We start from the raw sequence: 22,292 nt of genomic DNA, 5'->3' as shown, positions 1-22,292 counted from the left end.
CTCCCTCTGTTGCCGAGGCTGGAGTACAGTGGCACGATCGTAGCTCACTATAACCTCAAACTCCTGGGCTCAAGCAATCCTCCCGCCTCAGTCTCCAAAGCAGCGGGAACTACAGGTGCGCACCACCACATCCAACTTCTATCTTTTTAAAATCCAACTCTCTCTCCATTGAATTTTGAGACTGCTGTTCACTTGGACAATTAGAACCACAGGCTCTGACCACAGGCCTCATAGATTACACGGAGTTTTACCTCTTACTTTATAGTTGGGATTAGTATCTACGGGGAGGGTCAGTAATATGCTTAGGGATGCCAAGATACCAAGAGAACACTTAATACACCAAAAGCCAACTAGCTGGGTGCAGTGGCTCATGCCTGTAGTTCCAGCACTTTGAGAGGCCAAGGTGGGTGGATCATTTGAGGTCAGGAGTTTGAGACCAGCCTGGCCAACATGGTGAAACCCTGTCTCTACTAAAAACACAAAAATTAGCTGGGTGTGGTGGTGGGTGCCCGTAATCCTAGCTACCCAGGAGGCTGAGGCAGGAAAATTGCTTGAACCCAAGAAGCAAAGGTTACAGCGAGCTGAGATCACACCGCCACACTCCAGTCTGGACTCAATCACAAAAAAAGAAAAAAGAGCCAGACGAATGAACTGCCCCTGTCCCTGGCTTTTCTGTGTTAACATTTGGACAAATGACATGTCATGCCAATGAAAAAGGTTTCTGGTAAAGTAGGGGATGGGAATGGACTATCACGCTGAATTCTACAAGGAGAGACAGAGCAGATAACAACAGTGTCCTCTTCTTGAGCTTCTGTGGCAAAGATCCAAACTACTCATGATCATGCTCAATCATCATCTGTAAATATCACCAAACAACCTCTTCATGCATTAAAAATGTGACTCATTGACCATGGGCTTCTTCCCTGGACTCCAGTGGTTCTGGAAATTCATGACTCAATACAGTTGCAAAATAAACAAGCACACACATCCCAGGAATGAGGGGAGGGAGATGCTTAGAGACTTCTTTCTGTAATTAAAGAGCAGATTTTTTTTGTCTCTAGGCAGCACTCACACTAGCAATCCATTCTTTGCCTTGAGATACCTTATTCTCCCCACTGCTTAACGGCCCAGCCAGAGGCACGGCTAGTAAATATTTGATTATAGCGTCTTTGATGCCTCGAGTGAGGAAGCCTCTGAAGTAAGTTCACTTGTTCTATGAGCCTGCTCTTTGATTCTAGAGTCCTGATCTAGTAGAGATGGCTTTGGATGGGCTACCTAAACATTTATTTTTTATCTGGGGGTGTGGAAGGGGGTTTACCAGTTAGCAATAACTGAATACCTCCGTGCAAGCAAATGGTTTGCCTCTCCTTGTGGCCTTTTGCTGGAGTAGGGGTGGAAGTGAGGGTTCGTGATTGGCTCCCACAAGAATGTATGAGTTGCAATGCAGGCAAAACGTTTAATGTATTTATTGAGCTCAATGGGAAACATCCCTTTGCCAGACAAGTAGTCCTTATTTAAAATCTCACTGGTCAGGTGCGGTGGCTCATGCCTGTCATCCCAGCACTTTGGGAGGCCTAGGTGAGGGGATCACCTGAGGTCAGGAGTTCGAGACCAACCTGGCCAACATGGTGAAACTCCATCTCTACTAAAAATACCAAAAAAAAAAAAAAAAAAATTAGCCAGGCACGTTGCTGGCACACGCCTGTAGTCTCAGCTACTCAGGAGGCTGAGGCAGGAGAATTGCTTGAACCCAGGAGATGGAGGTGACACTGAGCTGAGATTGAGCCACTGTACTCCAGCCTGGGTGACAGAGTGAGACTCTATATCAAAAATAAAATAAAAAATAAATAAAAACTTATTAAGCCTCCCATTTTATTTTCTTCCTCCCCTGGTTTGAACTTAGTTAACAAATCATCAATTTTAAAAATGTTTTCTGGAGCTGCTCAGTAAAAACACTTACTTATTTGGTGTATCTAACTTAAAACAACCCTTGCTTATAAAAAAAATCAAGTGAAAAAAAAGAAAAAAAGGAAAAAAAAATCAAGTGCTCGATGAAGTTAGTTTGAATTCTTTCATAGACAGCTCAGTTCATTGAAAGTGTAACTTGATAAAAATTCCTTTTTTGTTCTTTTCTACCCTTGGTCCGCAGAGCCAAGTACTAAAATCACTCTGAACGGACAAAAGACGTTTTATGAATGACAGTCGGGATTAAGATGCGTGTCTTTTGTCTCACTGCCCTGGCATTCTTTCTGCTCCATGGGAAAGCTGAACTTTAACAAGAGATCCCCAATTGTCCCTCTTATTATCTTGGCTGAAGGCTTCCCTGGGTGAAGAGTTCCTACTAGGCCAGCTGCCGAGTTTCCAGCCAGCATCTGAGGTTCTCTTCCCCTTCCTCGTGAAATTCAAATCACATACTGGATGTCTTCACTTTCCAATCCTCTTTTCCCCAAGACACAGCGTGCACAGGCATACATACACATACATACACACACACACACACACACACACACACACACAGGGATGTACATATTCTCCAATTCTCTTTTCCCCAATACACACGCGAGCACAGATACATACGCGCGCGCGCACACACACACACACACACACAAGGATGCACATATGTGCATACACAATCGTTTCTACAAGTGTAGAGTGACGAATTTGCCATCATAAACCAACACCCACAGCCTGGCTTGCAGGTTCAGTTTAGAGCAGCGTACCCGCATGCTCACATAAACACCTTTTCCTGCAACACCCAGCCCCAACTGAACACGGCTCATTGGAAGTTTTCAAATATGGCAGCAACCAATCCACTTACTTTGAAATTGGTTGTTGTTGTGATTCTTTTAAAAAGCTAGGCTGAAGTTTCTATTACCTAGGAGAACATGATTTGATAAATCAACTGTCTCTCGGGGTTCTTAATTTTGAGAATAAATAAACTTAAGCAATGCTTATTTATATGAAATCACTAATTATGAGTAAGTTTTATCTTTGCATTCATGTCTAATATCTCTTTAGATTGCACACATCACGAGATGGCATTTCTTTGGTTTTGTTGTTGTTTTTGGAGACGAAGCTTTACTCTCGTCACCCAGGCTGGAGTGCAATGGCACAACCTCAGCTCACTACAGCATCTGCCTCCTGGGTTCAAGCAATTCTCCTGCCTCAGCCTCCTGAGTAGCTGGGATCATAGGCGCATGCCACCACACCCAGCCAATTTTTATATTTTTAGTAGACATGAAGTTTTACCATGTTGGCCAGGCTAGTCTCGAACTCCTGACCTCAGGTGATCCACCCACCTCAGCCTCCCAAAGTGGGCATTTCCTTTTTTAAAAAAACTTCTCTCTCTCTCTTCCTTCCCTCCCTCCCTCTCTCTCTGTCTGTCTGTCTCTCTCTCTTTCTTATTTGTATTTATAGAGACGAGGTCTCATTTTATTTGTTTATTTATATTCGTAGAGAGGAGGTCTCACTATATTGCCCAGACTGGTCTTGAACTCCTGGACTCAAGCAGTCCTCCCACCTCAGCCTCTCAAAGTGCTGGGATCACAGGCATGAGCCACCATGCCCAGCCTGGCATTTCTTTAAAACTACTTTAGAGTTTAGATGCAACATTCAATCACGCTGCTGGTGTAATTGTATTATAATAGTCCCAAATTCTTTTTTTTTTTTTTTGAGACGGAGTTTCGCTCTTGTTACCCAGGCTGGAGTGCAATGGCGCGATCTCGGCTCACCGCAACCTCCGCCTCCTGGGTTCAGGCAATTCTCCTGCCTCAGCCTCCTGAGTAGCTGGGATTACAGGCACGCGCCACCGTGCCCAGCTAATTTTTTGTATTTTTAGTAGAGACGGGGTTTCACCATGTTGACCAGGATGGTCTCGATCTCTTGACCTCGTAATCCACCTGCCTCGGCCTCCCAAAGTGCTGGGATTACAGGCGTGAGCCACCGCGCCTGGCCCCCAAATTCTTAATAAAAATATTTTGAATAAGTATTTTCAATCTTTTGGTTTTATTTATGCTTCTTTGATTTGTGGTAGCGAGCTGTTTCATCCATTTGTCTTCTTTAGTCCCCATTTTTTCTCTGCATGGCATTCCCTCTTGTGAGTAATTCCCTCTTGTAATATCTTAAGAATAAATTCTTGGCTGGACGCGGTGGCTCACGCCTGTAATCCCAGCACTTTGAAAGGCCGAGGCAGGCGGTTCACCTGAGGTCAGGGGTTTGAGAACAGTCTAGCTAATGTGGTGAAACTCCATCTCTACTAAAAATGTAAAAAAAAACAGCCAGATGTGGTGGCAGGTGCCTGTAATCTCAGCTACATGGGAGGCGGAGGCAGGAGCATCGCTTGAACCCAGGAGGTGGAAGTTGCAGTCACACCATTGCACTCCAGCTTGGACAACAAAAGGGAAACTCCATCTCAAAAAAAAGAATATATTCATTGGCCTATGCTACTGGCATTTTTCTATCCTAGCTGGCATCTACATCTTTCTTTTGTAAATGACCAAGCTATCAGTAGTCAGACTTCTTAAACTTGTTTTCTTTGACATCACACTCACAAACCCTTCCTCAAGAACACATAAATATTCACCTATCTTTTCCTTATGGTATTGTTCTTACATTTAATATTTCTATTTGTCTTTTGTTTATTTTGTATTATATAAAAGAGAAATATAACTTCCTCTCAAAAGATAAGCCAATAACCCCGACAAATCCTCTTTTCCCCATTGCTTCAAAACCAGCTCTCATTAAGACAAATCTTTTTTTTTCCTAATACTATGTCATGGCTGGGCACCGTGGCTCATGCCTGTAATCCCAGCACTTTGGAAGGCTGAGGCAAGCAGATCACCTGAGGCCAGGAGTTTGAGATCATCCTGACCAATGTGGCGAAATGCTGTCCCTACTAAAAATACAAAAATTAGCCAGGCGTGGTGGCACATGCCTGTAGTCCCAGCCACTCAGGAGGCTGAGGCAGGAGAATTGTTTGAACCCAGGAGGCGGAAGTTGTAATGAGCCAAGATCGTGCCACTGCACTCCAGCCTGGGCGACAGAGCAAGATACGGTCTCAAAAGAAAAAAACAAAAACAAAAACAAAAAAAAACTATCTCATAGTTACAGGAGAAACTTCCCAGCACAAGGCCAGCTTAAGAGGCCGGACATTGCCAGCTGTCCCTTCCCCACTTATCTGCAGAGTCTCCAGAACCTGTTTCTAAATCAACACTCTCTTTGCTATAAGCTCCCTCCCTCCTCCTCTTCCCATCAGCTGACCGCTGCTGAGTTAAATCAGTGACCAGGGAGTAGCTAGACTAACACTCAGTGTCTAGAGCAAGGAAGAAAAGTAAATTATTCAAACAGGCACATTTGGGGGTCTTTCAAGATCTGAAACTGACGCAGCATTGCAAACTCCACTTAAAGTGGAAGATCTACATCGTCGCCCTAACACCCTCTCACTCACAGTTGCTGCTCACAATGCAGGGTTTACAGGGTGTCTCCCACTGACTTTATCTCACAACAGCCCTGTGGTGGCTGGACCCTTAGCCTGCCTTCAGAAAGAATCTTGTTAGGCCAGTTTAGCAAGAATCCCCCCACCCCAGACATCTCTTAGCAATTTTCCACCCACTGATCCCCTCATTCTGCTTGTCCCCACTTTTCCTTGTACCCAGAGGTGAACCTGAGCTCTCCTCCTGATACCAATGCTCCTTGTTGCAGTGGCCTTGAATAAAGTCTTCCTTACAGTTTTAACAAGTGTCAGAATAATTGTTTCTTTAACCAAGTCAGAAGTGAAATGATGTGCAGAGTGCAGTGGCTCACACCTGTAATCCCAGCACTTTGGGAGGCCAAGGTGGGTAGATGACCTGAGATCAGGAGTTTGAGACTAGCCTGGCCAACATGGTAAAACACTGTCTCTACTAAAAATACAAAAATTAGCCGGGCGTAGTGGTGCGGGCCTGTAGTCCCAGCTACTCGGGAGGCTGAGTCAGGAGAATCTCTTGAACCCGGGAGGCAGAGGTTGTAGTGAGCCGAGATTGTGCTATTGCACTCCAGCCTGGGTGACAAGAGGGAAACTGTCTCAAAAAAGGAAAAAAAGAAAAAAATTAAGTGATATGCCAAGTTCACTTGATCCCTTAACAAAGCCAAATGTTCTGACCGCATCTCTGGACTCACCAACATACGACTGAAAAGCAGCTATGGATTTTTGCAATGTGCTCTCCGGCAGCTTTGGGCTAAAATGCCTGCTGCCTCCCCCTCCCTGGGTTCTGAGATCCTTCCTCTTCTGCCCCTGTGCCATCCTCATCCTCATCTTCCCAGAAATCACGTTCCTGGTATCAGGAACAAGTGCTTCCCCCGGCATCTCACTGCCTCTTATCAAATCCCATCTTGCCAGAATCTTCCAATCTTATTTAACGACCAGGCTTAACTTCCTCCGATGTGTCCACTTACTAGGAGAAATCTGGACGAATCTAAACTTTCAGCAATGGCAGGTTAGAAGATATGACTTGCTCTAAAAGGAGGTGCTTCTTCTTGAGCCGGGCACGGTGGCTCACGCCTGTAATCCCAGCACTTTGGGAGGCCGAGACGGGTGGATCACGAGGTCAAGAGATCAAGACCATCCTGGTCAACATGGTGAAACCCCGTCTCTACTAAAAATACAAAAAATTAGCTGGGCATAGTGGTGCGTGCCTGTAATCCCAGCTACTCAGGCGGCTGAAGCAGGAGAATTACCTGAACCCAGGAGGTGGGGCTGCAGTGAGCTGAGATTGCACCACTGCACTCCAGCCTGGGTAACAAGAGCGAAACTCGGTCTCAAAAAAAAATGAAAAAAATAAAAGGAGGTGCTTCTTTGAGCAGCAGCAGCCCTCTCTCCTCTTAACTGTGCAAGTGAAGGCAGCAGCAAAAACCAAGACTGAAGCCTTCATGAGTTCACCTCTCCAGCCCCAGCTCCCAGCACTTGTAGCCCTTCCACAAATACTTATGGAGCACCTGCTATGTGCTGAGCCACATTCTCAGCACTAGAGACAGAGGAGTGAACAGGTAAGGTCTCCACTTTCAGGGACTGGAGTACTGTTGGAGTGGGGTGGGGTCACCATAAGCAAATAAACAACACATCAAGATAGCTTATTGGGTGGCTCACGGCTGTAAGCCCAGCACTCTGGGAGGCAGAGGTGGGTGGATCACTTGAGGTCAGGAGTTCGAGACCAGCCTGGCCAACATGGTGAAACCCTGTCTCTATTAAAATCACAAAAATTAGCCTGGAGTGGTGGTGGGCACCTGGAGGCTGAGGCACACGAATCGCTTGAACCCAGGAGGTGGAGGTTGCAGTGAGCCGAGATTGCACCACTGCACTCCAGCCTGGGCAACAGAGCAAGACTCTGTCTGAAAAAAAAAAAAAAAAGATAGCTTCTTGAACACATCAAGATAGCTTCCCTCATGCCTTCAGATCTCTGTTCAAAAGGCACCAATTTAAGTGAGTACTCTTCCCCTCTTCCATGGCCCAGATACCTGAGTGCTTATCCCATCCTACCTACTCACTGCTTGATGGTCCTACTGGATAACTGGGTCCTACTGGATAACTGGGTCCTACTGAATAACTGGGTCAGGCCTGCCTGCCTCTCTCCCTCCCTCCCTCCCTCCCTCCCTCCCTTCCTCCCTCTTTTCCTTCCTTCCTCTCCCCTTCCCTTCCTTTCTCCCTCCCTCCCTCTCCCCTTCCCTTCCTCTCCCCTTCCCTTCCTTTCTTCCCTTCCTCCCCTCCCTTCCCTCCCTTCCTCCCTCTTTTCCTTCCTTCCTCTCTCCCTTCCTTTCTCCCTCCCTCCCTCTCCCCTTCCCTTCCTTTCTTCCCTTCCTCCCCTCCCTTCCCTTCCTTCCTCCCTCCCTCTTTTCCTTCCTTCCTCTCTCCCTTCCTTTCTCCCTCCCTCCCTCTCCCCTTCCCTTCCTCTCCCCTTCCTCCCCTCCCTTCCCTTCCTTCCTCCCTCCCTCTTTTCCTTCCTCCCTCCTTCCCTTTCCTCCCTCCTTTCCCTCCCTCCCTTTCCTTCCTTTTTCCCTCCCTCCCTCCCTTCCTTCCTCCCTCCCTCCCTCCCTCTTTTCCTTCCTTCCTCTCTCCCTTCCTCTCTCCCTCCCTCCTTCTCCCTCTCCCTTCCTTCCTTCCCTTCCTTTTTTCCCTTCCTCCCGTCCCTTCCCTCCCTCCCTCCCTCTTTTCCTTCCTCCCTCCTTCCCTCCCTCCCTTCCCTTCCTTTCTCCCTCCCTCCCTTCCTCCCTTCCCTTCCTTTTTCCCTCCCTCCCTCTCTTCCTTCCTATAGAGTCTCACTCTGTCACCCAGGCTGGAGTGCAGTGGCACTCTCTTGGCTCACTGCAACCTCCACCTCCTGGGTTCAAATGATCCTCCTGCCTCAACCTCCCAAGTAGCTGGGATTACAGGCATGTGCCACCACACCCAGCTAATTTTTTGTATTTTTAGTAGAGACAGGGTTTCGCCACGTTGGCCAGACTGGTCTTAAATCCCTGACTTCAGGTGATCCATACTCCTCAGTCTCAGCTCAGTTCAACAATGTCCCAAACTGGCCAGGAGCGGTGGCTCACACCTGTAATCCCAGCACTTTGGGAGGCTGAGGTGGGCAGATCACCTGAGGTCAAGAGTTTAAGACCAACATGGAGAAACCCCATCTCAACTAAAAATACAAAATTAGCCGGGCGTGGTGGCGCATGCCTGTAATCCCAGCTACTCAGGAAGCTGAGGCAGGAGAATCACTTGAACCCGGGAGGTAGAGGCTTCGGTGAGCCGAGATCGCGCCACTGCACTCTAGCCTGGGCAACAGAGTGAGACCCCAAATCAAAAAATAAAAGTCCCAAACTTAGCTGTTGGCTGGTGCTTCTCTCAGTCACCATGAAGTGGGTTTTGGAATTGGGAACAAGGCATTAGATTTTTCCCCCATCAACCACATGTTTTGAGTTACCCCTAGTGTCCCATCGCCTGGCCCATCTCCTGACCTGGTGTTGAAGCCTTCCTTTGGAATACTGATGTTCAGCTTTCAACCACACTACCCTGAACACGCCTGACCTCATCTGGAATATTGCCGCAACCCCTAACCTTTGAAGTCCCAACGCTCCTTTACACAAAGAAAGCCACTCCCGAACCCAGAGTTGTGCGCCCTCAACTTCAGCAGTCACTGGTTGTCATTCACATAATCACTGATGTGGCCAGTGAATTTTTTTCCCCTTCACCCCTTCCATGGAGCCTGGTAAATTGCTTACTGGATCAAACGTTTGGCCCTGGAAAATTTAGACAACTGTGACTTAATCTGGGCTTCGACCTGCCTGCCACTCTGTACCCACAGAAATGTCCCCCTCACTGAATTTTCCTCCAGGCACACATAGTGTGATAACCTGCTTTTTGTTAGCTTAAACTGACTCTCTTCCTCAGCTGAGAGCTGTTCGGGCCCCATGTTAGCTTCTCGAGCCGGACAGACTCCATCTTAGCTTCTTTATTCTAGTTACTCCCCTCATTAAGTATGCAACTGTAGTATGCAGCTGGGGCAGGATGACACCGGGTGCATCCCGGAGCGCATTTGCCGGTAAGGGGCCAAGTTAGGCGGCACCAGCAGAGCCTGGGAATGCAGTGCCCAGAGCCCTCATGTCTGTAAGTTGGATGTCTTTTTATGACAGCTCTAGCCATTGCACCTGGTACTGTTTTATTTCTCATGTACGAGTTTATCCGTTAACTTTTTGCTTACCCTGCTTCTGTGAAAAACTTGCTTCAGCTGGGTTCCTCCCTCCCTTTTCAAACTGGAGTGTAAGAAACCCCCAGACTCTTTCTTCAGGGTCGAGAGAATTTTGGGCGTTAGCCACCTCTCAGTCACCAGGTAAAACAAAGGACTCGTAGTTCAGTCTGAGAGTGTGGCGCGTTCCTTAACTCGCTCGGGCATAACAATAGCATCAACTGAAGCCCACGCTGCCCCGTCGGTTCCTAGAGTGTGGCCCTGCGGTAGGTATTTAGCAGATGCCTGTTGAGTGACAGCATAAGGACATTTATACATTCACATTTCTTTTCTTTTCTGAGATGTTGTTTCGCTCTTGTTGCCCAGGCTGGAGTGCAGTGGTGTGATCTCGGCTCACTGCAACCTCCGCCTCCTGGGTTCAAGCAATTCTCCTGCCTCAGCCTCTCAGGTGGCTGGGATTACAGGTGCCCGCCACCACGCCCAGCTAATTTTTTGTATTTTTAATAGAGACAGGGTTTCATCATGTTGACCAGGCTGCTCTCGAACTCCTGACCTCAGGTGATCTGCCTGCTTCAGCCTCCCAAAGTGCTGGGATTACAGGCATGAGCCACCACGCCCGGCCAGAACACTCCTTTAAAATTATCTTCTGTATTTATAATGCTCCTGCCACCGCCCACCAGGCCTCACCCCAGAGTTGTTAAACACCTTCTCCCGTAATGAAAGAGATGGTGTAGCTAAAGACAGAACAGCACCTGTGAAGGGGAACTGCTCTGCCCTGCCGTTCGATTTCTCATGAGCGGTGCCACAGTCACTCACTGTGGCAGGTCCTGTCAGCCCCTGCGGGCAAAACCCGACGACGAGATGAGACTTGACTGTGTGCTGTCAGCACTGGGGACGTGTGATTCTTCCGTAAAATGTAAGAGAAACATATCAAAGCTGAGGAGATCAGACAAGTGTCCCTAGTTCCCCTGGAGAAATCCTGCACGTGAAGACGTGAAACCGCGTCCCCCGACTTCAAACTGGGAGGCAGTCTGCACGGTACCCCATGCCCCAGAGTTTGCTTTGGGCTCTTGGCGGGGGTGCCCCCTCTGGGTCACTTCCCAAAGTTGAGGGCAGCATTTGGAAGGTTTCTGCAGCTGAACTGGGCAATAAAGAAGAGGGGTCAATGAGAAGGACTCAGTTTTCCTTTCAATAGCAAGGAGTCACATTAAGTCACTGAGCAAACTGAATATTGATGTTTTGCTCACAGCCACACCATCAAAAAGGGACAGGATATAAGATCCCTACAACATAATACAGGTATGACATTATCTCCCAATCAGATCTAGCCTCTCTCCCCTTTCAAGAGGGAAAGGAACTGAGACCTCATGTGTACCTTTCACAGATCTTTGCACTTAACCTCCAAGACGATCCACGAGGTGTTTTAATAACGTGTGCTATTTGTTGAATTTATGGGAGAATGTGCAAAATGCGGTGTCACGTGCATGCTCTCTTGTTCTTTACAAAAGTCCCACAAACAGCACCATCTCGTTTTTTAGCTGACGATGGTGAGGCTGAGAGGTTAAGTCAACTGCTCATGAAATGAGCAAGTGCCAGCACAGGGATTAGACACTGCAGTCTATTCAGACTCTCAAACCCATGCTCCCAACCACTGCATCTTGTAGCCTTCAGATGCACCAATCTCTTTTTTTTTTTTTTTTTTGGAGACAGAGTCTCGCTCTGCTGCCAGGCTGGAATGCCTTGGTGTGATCTCGGCTCAGTGTAATCTCCACCTCCCAGGTTCAAGTGATTCTCCTGCCTCAGCCTCCTAAGTAGCTGGAATTACAGGCATGCACCACCACACCCAGCTCATTTTTGTATTTTTAGTAGAGACGGGGTTTCACCATGTTGGCCAGGATGGTCTCGATCTCCTGACCTCGTGATCCACCTGCCTCAGACTCCTAAAGCCCTGGGATTATAGGCGTGAGCCACTGCACCTGGCCGACCGATCACTGTTGACCAGCTCCCCATCATATTCCTCTCTACTCCTAAAGAAAGGTCTGGAGTAGACCGAGCTGCCTTAGATGGTGGCTTCTGCAGTAGACTATTGAGGCGGGGCTGCCAAGGACACCTTCAGGTTCGTCTTTTAGCTCTATCAGTGCCCTTCCAAAGCCTACCACTCCTTCATAGGGAAGGGATTTAAAGGTAAAATCCCCTTCCCTTCAGAGTTCTTCCAAGTTGCCAGGAGAAAGTAATCTCCTCTAAACTAGTATAGAATTTGATAACATTTTGGCATTTACTACCTTCTCCCTACCTGCATCTACAAGTTCCTTGAGGGCAACACCCCATCCTGCTGTAAGTTTATGGCCCAGCCGCTAGCACAGCCTCTGCTACCTGAATGAATAGATGAATGGCATTCATAGTTTTCAGAGTTCATGAGAGTCAATCAACACACTCATCCTCAAGCACAGACATGGCTCAGAACTCCTGTGTTCACATTCACGGCTCTGATTACAACCTCAACCAAGATTACTCAACCTGGGGAGTCGTTTTTCTCTTGACCGAAGCAGAACGTTCTCAGTCCAAGAGGAAATGAGTTCACAGTTCTGTGGACTGAAATCACAGTTCTGTAATAAACTTTTCTGGAACTCAGCTAGGGCTGGAGTCATGAACACTCCCCCTTGTAAGGAGGGGCACTTAGTACCAAATGACAAAAACCTGCTTTAGAAGTGCTGTCCTTGAGCAGGGCTTTGCAATGGGGTGGTGAAGCACTTGCTGTCTGCTCGGAAATTGAAAGGAAATCTGAGCTGATTCACTCAGGGCTGTCAGCTGAGCAGGCCCTGATTTTGCAAGAGTGAGAAAAGAAGCCCCTTTGCATCTGACCTCACCGTCCACCCCATGTAGCTCGGACAGCCCAGCTGTGAGCTCAGGAGGACGAGGCCTGCAGGAATGTGCAGAATGTGGCCGTTTTGACTAGCGTCCGTTGGCCTCGATCCCAAGCCTGGTTTGGGACCTTGAGTGTGTCTTGGTAGATTTTTAGAAAACAGTTGTTTTTGTCTAGGAGGATCTCTTCTGTTCTTCCCTTGCCATGTTTCTCCCTTTGTTCTAATGTAGGAGAAATTCAGGCAGCAAACTTCATCTCCAGGGCTTAGCTCTGACACTCTTTTAGATGACCATCTTCCCAGGTACTCATCAGATACATCAAATTCAGTGTCTTTACTATTACCTCAAACTCACTGTATCTGGAGCCAGGCGTATAAATGTCTTTTCCTGACCAGGTTGGTTCCTCATCTCTCATCCCTCCTACCTGATTTTTATGCTTCTATTATCTGCTTTCTGTCATTCCTATGGATCTATCCTGTTTCCTTCCTCTTCTTCCTGCCAATGTTTACTATGTACCCTCTGTATGCTTTTTATTTCATTTTCCTTTTTTTTTTTTTTGAGATGGAGTCTTGCTCTGTCACCCAGGCTAGAGTGCAGTGGTGCAGGCTCACTGCAACCTCAGCCTCCTGGGTTCAAGTGATTCTCCTGCCTCAGCCTCCCAAGTAGCTGGGATTTACAGGTGCCCGCCACCATGCCCGGCTAATTTGTATATTTTTAGTAGAGAAAGGGTTTCACCATGTTGGCCAGGCTTGTCTCAAACTCCTGACCTCATGATCCACACGCCTTGGCCTCTCTAAGTGCTGGGATTAGAGGCGTGAGCCACTGCACCCGACCCTATATGCTCTTTTAAGTGCTCTCCTCTTATGAGACAAGATAGGTACACAAATAGTTAAAATACGGTGAGGAGAATCGCCAAAGAAACCTTGGTAAAGACAAATAGACTCCTACTTTCATTTCCAAACTTCCTACAAAGCTGCAGCAATCAAGACTGTGCTGCTGGCAGGATAGACATACAGATCAACTTAATCCAGATTTAAACCTGTTTATGGGTGATTGATTTTTGACAGAGGTGCCAAGATTCTTCTGTGAGGAAAGAATCATCTTTTCAACAAATGGTGCCTTGACAACCAGATACCCACAGGCAAAAGAATGGCGTTGGGTCTCTACTTCATAGCCCACACAGAAATAAACTCTAAATGGATCGAAGACCCAAATATCAGAGCTGAAACTATAAGAGTAAATCCCTGTAAGCTTGGATTAAGCAATAGCTTCCTAGATGACACCAACAGTACAAGCAACAAAACACAGATACATTTCACTTCACCAAAATTTTATACATTATTCAATGGTCACTCTCAAGAAATTGAAAAGACAAACCTCGCCCGAGACGGTGACTCACACCTGTAATCCCAGCACTTTGAGAGGCCAAGGCAGGCAGATCACCTGAGGTCAGGAGTTCGAGACCAGCCTGGCTAACATTATGAAACCCCATCTCTACTAAAAATACAAAAATGAGCGGGGTGTAATGGCGCACACCTGTAGTCCCAGCTACCCGGGAGGCTGAGGCAAGAGAATCGCTTGAACCTAGGATGCAGAGTTTGCAGTGAGCTGAGATAGCACTGCTGCACTCCAGCAGCCTGGGTGACAGAGTGAGACTCTGTCTCAAAAAAAAAAAAAGACAACCCAATCCACAGGATGTAAGAGAGGTCTGCAATTCATATATTTAAGGGTGTAGTATCTAGAATATACAAAGGAGGCTTTCAATCAACAATATAAAGGCCACTCAACTTTAGTGGGCAAAGGATTTAAACAAACATACCTCCAAAGATATACAATTGGCTAAGAAGTGCATTAATAGATGCTCAGCATCACTAATCATTAGGGAAATGCAAATCAAAACTAAGAGATGTCATTTCATACTCATTAGGATGGCTACAACGTAAACACACACACAGAGAAAGAAAACTAGTTTTGGTGGGGATGTGGAGGAACCAGAAGGTGCATTACTGGCGGAACTGTAAATGGTACAGCCACTTTGGAAAACAGAATGGCAGCTCCCCAAGCGTTAAACAAACTGGGTGTGGTGGCATGAGCCTGTAGTCCCAGCTACTTGGGAGGCTGAGGCAGGAGGATGGCTTGAGCCCAGGAAACTGATGCTTTAGTGAGCTATGATCGTGCCACTGCTGTCCAGCCTGGGTGACAGAGCAAGACCTCATCTCTAAAGAAAAGTTTAAAACAGAACAAAATTCTGGTGCATGCTGTAAACATGGATGGACCTTGTAAGCATCACACTAAGTAAACAAAGACAGACACAAAAGCCACATATTGTGTGATTCCAGTGATATGAAATATCCAGAATAAGCAAATCCACAGAGACAGAAAGTGGATCAATGGTGGTCAGGGTCTAGGAGGAGGAGGGGGAGTGACGGCTGATGGTATGGGGCTTTTGGGGAAGGCAGGTGATGAAAATGTTCTGAAATTGATAGTGATGATGGCTGCATAACTCTGTGACTATACTGAAGACTACTGAGTTGTTTGCTTTAAATGGGTTAATTTTGTGGTATATGAGTTACATATCAATTTAAAAATGTGAATAGAGTCCTGAAGGCTGTAAGAAATGACTAGTAAGAAGTCAGGAAATACTAAACTGTAAGCCTTGCTGGCTCTTATTCCTAGAAATTTGGTCTCATCCCCACTTTCTGTTGTCACCACATTTTGTCTCTTTAGCTCCTGACCCCCCCACCTGTCTCTAGACTGGTCCCACAAACTAGATTCAATCTCCGATGGCTCCTTCCTCATTAATTATCTTCTGACAACCAGCCTCCATGGCCCACTCCCATCCTCTACTTCTGCCTGCAGAAAAAGGTCCGCCTCTCCCACTCAGCACGGACTCATCTGTCTCCTCAGTTTCCTGCCATTGCCCAACTCAACCCTTCTAACCCCCAGCCTTCACCACTCTTGCCAGCCCTCAATGCCCACGCCTCTTCCCACAGAAAACCCGGGCTGATCTAACTTCCATGCATTTGCTCAAGCTGTTTCTTCTGCCACCTGATCCAACCAACCCCACCACTTTTCATAGCTAAGATCAAGTTGCATCTTCCCCACAAGGCTTTTTCCAGCTCCTCCCAATGCCAAGATTCTCTCTCATCTCCAAATCCCTAGCAACAGACAACGCGTAGAACACGACTTTATCTGCTGCCCCTTATGTTCTTTCTACATATACAACATGCACCTATCTTGTCTCTCTGCAAGCTGCAATCACAGCACATGCTTCTCTCTAACTTAATAATGCGTGTGCTCTGTAAATGCTTAAGGGGACAGGGACAGCTTCCTTCCATTCAGTACTCCCAGCATTGTGTATACACATCATCGGTGTTATGTATGCAAAAAACAAAGTTAATATAAGCCTAAGAAAATCAAGTATGTAAAAATAACAAGTGGTGGTGGGGGATGGTGGCTTAAAGGCCAGCACTTTGGGAGGCTGAGGCAATTAGATCACTTGAGGTCAGGAGTTTGAGAAACAGCCTGGCCAACGTGGTGAAACCCTGTCTCTACTAAAAATACAAAAATTAGCCTGGCGTGGTGGCATGTGCCTCTAATCCCAGCTACTCAGGAGGCTGAGGCAGGAGAATTGCTGGAACACGGGAGGCAGAGGTTGCAGTGAGCAGAGATCGCGCCACTGCACTCCAGCCTGGGCAACAGAGCAAGACTCCATCTCAAAAAATAAATAAATAACAAGTGGTTTGCTGCCGTAAGGTAAGAAGTACTTGAAGGAATCAAACGCTCACTTTTCCGGGTGTCCTCGTTGCACGGATTCAAGCAATTCCAAGCACAACTGATTGTGTAGCTAAGTGGTTAGGGGCGTGGGGTCTAGGGTTGAGCAGCCTGGGTTCACGTCGCACTGTTACCATTTCCAAGCTCCGTGTCTGTGTGTGGGTTACTGAACCTCACTGAGTCTCTTAATTCCTCTATAAAATACAAGAAGCTCCAGCCGAGTAGGTCTGTTGTGAGGACTGAATGAAACAGGGCTTAGGTAAACGCTAGCTGTTACTATATTGTTAGTGCTATTAACACCAGCCATTCAGAACCTAGATCCCTTAGTTTTACAGATTCACATTTAATCTTATGGGGCGATTTGGCTCAGAACAAACTGTTTCCCATTAGCCAAGCTCACAAGAGGCCAGAAAACAAAATATTTAGAAGGGGAAATTGTTTTCCAACTCTTTGTACTCATATTTGCTCTCCAAGGCATGCCCTTCTCAGAAGTGAGATATCCCGAAAATGCTACTTGTATTTACAACAAAAGCGAAGGGTGGAGCTGTTGGGTGAAATAAATTTCCAGACTGTGACAAAACAGAGATCTCTGATTCATCATAGAACCACCTTGATTGAGATCAGAATACCCCCAGCCACCCCATACGACACGTGTCCTACTCCCTGAAAGTGGGGATAAGGTCTGCCTGGTTCCTCACTGCCTGACTTACAGAGTAGCTTCTCAATAAATATCTGTTGGCTGGGCGTGGTAGCTCACACCTGTAATCCCAGCACTTTGAGAGACCAAGCCAGGCTTAGGAGTTCGAGACCAGCCTGGGCAACATAGGGAAACTCCATCTCTACTAAAAATACAAAAATAGTTGGGTGTGGTGGTGCACACCTGTGGTCTCAGCTACTCAGGAGGCTGAGGTGGGAGGATCGCTTGAGCCTGGGAGTTCAATGCTGCAATGAGCTGAGATCATGCTACTGCACTCCAGCCTGGGTGACAGAGTGAGACTCTGTCTCAATCAATCAATCTGTCCGTCCGTCCGTCCGTCCATCTAAATATTTGTTAAATCAGTTAATCCTTTGGGCAGGGCAGGTTTAAACATCAAAAACTTCTCATTCTTCTCCTCTCCCTTTCTAGATTCTAGGCAAACTGATTCCCTTCTCTTTTGAGCAGGACAATATTCGCTGTGTCACAGCTTTTTGTATATTAGTTGTGTTGTGTTCTCCTGGATGGAGACACCCTGATGAATTGTGGGAAGTGCCCTGTTCGCATCAATAATATGTTAAAAATATTCCAGCGTGCCCCTTATTTGTTCAAGCTGCAAACACTAACAATGGTGATTATTGCTCCAGTGGCTCAGGGTTGGTCTCCCTCTACAACCTGGGGCACTCTGTGGTCCAGGACCCTCTGGACAGAGGTCAATAGCACACCTTTCTCCGGATGTGTGTGTCTGTATGTGTTTTTTTGGCGGGGAGCGGGGTGCATTACATTTAACATTGCCTCACAGTGTCAGCTTTCAGCTCCTCAAAAAACTCCATGAACCATGCCTTCATACTTCCCCCTGGACTTAGCTTGATTCATCTCAAAGGACAAATCCATCTCTGAGCAATTCTCAAGGCAAAGACATTCAGCCAGACCTAAAGGAGGGTGAGCCCACCTACCTCTCGGCTGACATTCAAGGGAGCTTGCCATTATCGGGCTGGCTGCCCACAGGCCACTTGACAGGTGCTGGGGTTAGACATGGGAAGGAAACAGCCACCTTGTTTTCCTGCCTTGGATGGAATTGGCAGAATTCCAGCTGTTCCCTACCGGGGCTCCAGCTCACAGCCCTTGGATAAAATGTCTAATCACGGAGCTGTATCTCTTGCCCAGCAAATGAGAATCCTGAGACTCATCACAGTAACTGTCCTGTCCACTTGGCTTTAAAAGTGTCCAGCACCCTCCATCAGTTGATTCTCCGCAATACAACGTGCACACCGGGTATTTCCCTGAGAGGTTTTAGAGCGCCAAGGGGCAAGGCTTCCTGAAACAGCCCTCAGGATCTGATTCAGATTCAGCAAATGAATTTCACCAGGGTAATCCTGAGTAGTTGAGTTCTCTCTCTCCCGCCTTCCTCCTCCTCCTCCTCCCCCGCCATATCTCCACAAGTTGTAACCTGGCATGCCTGCTCTCCGAAGCCAGAAATATGACAAATATTCAGATAAGCCGATGGAATTTAAAAGTGCAGGTTTATTGCTTTGCTAATGAGAACTGCAGAGCACACTTCGGAATGTGAGGTGTGCCTCTCTCAGCTTTGCTTGTAGTACAGATTCTGCACCTAGCAACGCACCAAGAACTCAGGAAATGCTTAATAACTGTTTGCAGAATGAATTAATGCATCTTATTAATGTATTATGACAATTTCATTCTTAAAAGGATATTACGGGGAGCATTTAATGTAAAAGAGTTTTCGTATAGTTACAAAATTTTTTTTTTATGTTTAAGGGGCTTAAAGTGAGGTCAACCTTTAATTTCAAGTTCAACCTCTTTTTTTTTTTTTTAATAGCAGAGTACTGTAGTAAAAAGAGCTTGAGGTTTGAAGTTAGAGCTATTTTTCAAACCCAGTTCTGGTATATCCCGAGATAAGAGTGTGTAATTTACAGGTGTTATGAGGATGCAAAGAAGTAGCCAGGAGCATCCTAGCACGTGGTGGGTGATGGGAATGGGAGGAAGGTGGTGTCCTTATTTTCTTGGCCTGACTCTCCACTGTCATGCCAAGGCCTGGGGTCTTTCTAATTCTACAGTGTAGAGTCACTTGCGTGCTGCTCATTTTACAGAAGCCAAAGAAAGGAAGACATTTAGTCCCATCAGCCACGTCCAGACGTAGCCTTCTCATGCCCGGACACGTTTTTTAAATTGTGCTTTTCTATATTCAATGCTATTCTGGATCTCATACACCAGTGCAACGCTGAGGCCTCCCTCGCAAAGCCTCTAACAGACCTAATCTTTATTATGTGCCTTCAGTGCAACAAAAACTCTGAACAACTCATGAGGATTTCAGGGCCTCCTAACTGGCAAGCGTTTCGGGGAAATCACAGGGAAATTTGTTGGCCGCATGATTAATCCTGGGTGGACTGGTCCCGGAAAAGCGCGTATGGGTTAGCAGCAAGCAGCAGCTTGCAGAATCTCACAAAATAAACTGTCTAATGAAGAGGCCCAAAAAAAAGTGCCTTCCGGATGAAAGTTCAGCATGAGGGTGGGGCCTGACAATGGAAGAAAACGCCAGATGTGTGCACAACAGACCTCCTTTGACTCCACACTAACACCCAAAGAGATGACACATGGGACCAGATTATAAAACTCAACCAGATTATAACCCTGGAGGAGGGAAACCCAGTAGGCCATTGGCTCTTAACAAAAGGATCATAAAATTCATCACCATAATTACCCTCCAGCCCAGCTCCTCAACACAAGCCAACAATAGCTTCGCTCACTGAAGTTATTCATCCATATTCAAGTTGCCTCGCTCATTATTCTCAGACAAAAAGCCTGTTGGGCCTCTGTCCCTCCGGCAGCCAGGCGACTCAGCACCCACCCTCACTCGGCCAGCCCCCCAAACCACTGCTTTCTGTAGCAGTGGAGTTTCCAGCACCAACGATGGTTTTTTGGTTTTACTGCCATCTTTTAGGACTACCTTTGACATTCAGGAGCTGGCTGAAGATAATCACAGCTAAAGCTTCCCCGCGTGAAAACAAAGGATGTTACCAGCAGCTGGTATGCTGAAGCGAGGGCCCTCCCTCACTTTGCCCTGATGAACACAAAGGGGTGTCATTTGCACACTGTCTCGCCAAAAAGGAAATGTAAGTGAAAATACAAAACCGTATATATTCCAGTGGGAAGAGAAGTTCCAAAGACGCGACTGCCACGAATAACCCGTGGCCCCTATAAAAAGAGTGGCTCAGTCCCTTTGAAGCAGTCAGCCCAGCACCGAGCAGTACACTCTATCATTTCCCTAAGACTGGGTATTTTTGTCTGTGTGGACAATTGTAGGAGCCCAGATTAGGTGCAACCCTCCTGCAAACCACTCCCTCTCCAAGAAGTATTCCTCTGGGCCTAGGCCTACTTCGATCCTCAATTTGGAAAATGTTTACTTTCCACAGCACAGCTCAGCAACCTCCAGCCCCAAAGATAACGAGTTAGCTTACAATTCCTTCAACCAACGTTTAGTGAGCAACTACTATGTGCCAGGCGTTGTTTTGGCCATGGGGAAATCAAGGCTAGATGTAGCTGCGTCCTCCAGAGCACATGTTCTATTGAGGAAACATAAAAATAAAAACCCAAGAAAAGAAACAAATCGTCGACAGATGTCAGTGGAGACCACCAACACAGCAACCCAGCAGAAAGAGGGAAGGCTCTAGCAGAGGCAAAGGGGAACGGAAGATGTGGATGCCTCCACCGCAACATGGGAGCCAATACGTTTAAAACCTAAGGAGTCGCCAACAGGCATTAGGTCACTGATGTTGTGGCCTAAGATGAACACGTGGCTCAAACCCACTTAAACTTCAATGTTCATGACGCGCAACTATCCTCATGCACTCCACACTCCTCGGAAGCCTCCACTTGGACCTTTTCCACCCACACCATCCTCTAAAGAGGATAAAGGAGGCCTCTTCCAGTCCACTGATGGGGTGCTGAGGGCGTCCAACAGGCAGGGCGCCAGACTAGGTAGTCCCAAGGGGGACCAGGGCCATCGCAGACGGGGGAACCCTCCTCTTGGCCCCAGCCCTCCTGAAAGTCCCGATTCTACGGGGCGAGCTTCTCCCGAGGCATGCGCATGCCTCCAACACACCGCCCTATGGGAAGGAAACCCCAGTCCCTGCTGCCAGTGAGCGGGCAGCCTACTGTGATCCTTCTACCCGATCTCTCTGGCGCGGCCGACTCGGAGGGAGGCCCCCTCTGCTGCCCACCTTGCAGCCTGTGGATTCCGGGGCTCCTCCCGGCACACCCGCGCAGCTGCGTCTTTGGGACCTGGCACCGGCTGAGCCGCTGCCTCTCCTCCGGCGCTGAGCCGCCTGGCACGCAAACACCCTCAGCTCCCCCGCGCTCCCCTGAACAACCTCGAATGCCAGGCCCGGGCATTCCAGCAAGTCTCTGCTCGCTCGTCCCCACCAGCGACCGCGGGAAGCCACTTGCGCTGGGTCTTACCTCCTTCTGCCAGGACCCAGAGCGACGCGCTCCCCAGAACGAAGAGCAGAGCTGACACCTTCCACATCGTTCCCGACGAGTTGCTCTCCTGGGGGCCGAGTAGCGAGTTTCTGCGATGGGGGAAGATTCAAAAGCGCCGCGGCCAAAGGCCCAGCCTGGAGGAGCGCGATGGTGGGGGTCGGAGGGGTGGGAGCGGCAGCCCCGGCGCAGGAGGGTGCCCGAGCTTCCCAGGCCCCAGGCAGCCGGACGGCAAACTTTGCAGTAGAGAACTTTCCGAGCGGAGTCAGCATTTATCTCTCCCGAGGAGGTGGGGGGAGCGGGGTCGGCCGCAAGGTGGTCTCCGTCCCGGCGCGCTAGGCCCGCCCTCGGGCTCTGTTTGGCCAGCGCCAAAACGATGATCTCAGGCCAGGTTTAAAGTTACAGGGCCGCAGCTGCGGGGCCGCCAGCACTGCGGGCCCTGGCAAAATGGGCTTTTATTCTGTTCAACAACAGGAGGGAAAGGGACCACATGCAACAAGCGGGTTTTAAAAAAACAATAAATGTTTTAAAACCCTATATTTATTATTCTTTTTTTGTTGTTGTTAAGAGTAAGCTACGAGTCTATGTTTTTCTTGTTATGGGCAGAGGTGAGGAGTAAACTGTTCCTTGAGTGGCCAGTAGTTTTAGAACCAAGCATCCGGTTGTTCCTGTAAATATTGAATTTGATGGCTTAAAAAAAAAAAAAGTTGGCCGTCATCTGGGTGGGCCGGAGGCGGCGCGCGCTGGTCAATTGCGCCCTTGTC

General features: G+C 47.7%; 1 protein-coding gene across 1 annotated transcript in view; it reads right to left on the bottom strand.

The window, feature by feature from the left end:
* PDPN (podoplanin) overlaps positions 1 to 21,800 on the bottom strand; it is a 33,643-nt gene extending 11,843 nt beyond the window's left edge. Inside the window, 2 exon segments of the mRNA XM_021668365.2 lie at positions 21,511 to 21,689; positions 21,691 to 21,800. Coding sequence (XP_021524040.2) covers positions 21,511 to 21,689; positions 21,691 to 21,800 — 289 coding nt within the window.
* Positions 21,801 to 22,292: the final 492 nt, after the last annotated feature.

The sequence above is a fragment of the Aotus nancymaae genome, unplaced genomic scaffold, assembly GCF_030222135.1.
Source record: "Aotus nancymaae isolate 86718 unplaced genomic scaffold, 86718_ANA_hifiasm-v0.15.2.pri h1tg000053l, whole genome shotgun sequence".
Classification (NCBI taxonomy): Eukaryota; Metazoa; Chordata; class Mammalia; order Primates; family Aotidae; genus Aotus; species Aotus nancymaae.
The sequence above is the reverse complement of the archived record's forward strand: the minus strand, read 5'-3'. Positions and strand labels throughout refer to the sequence as shown.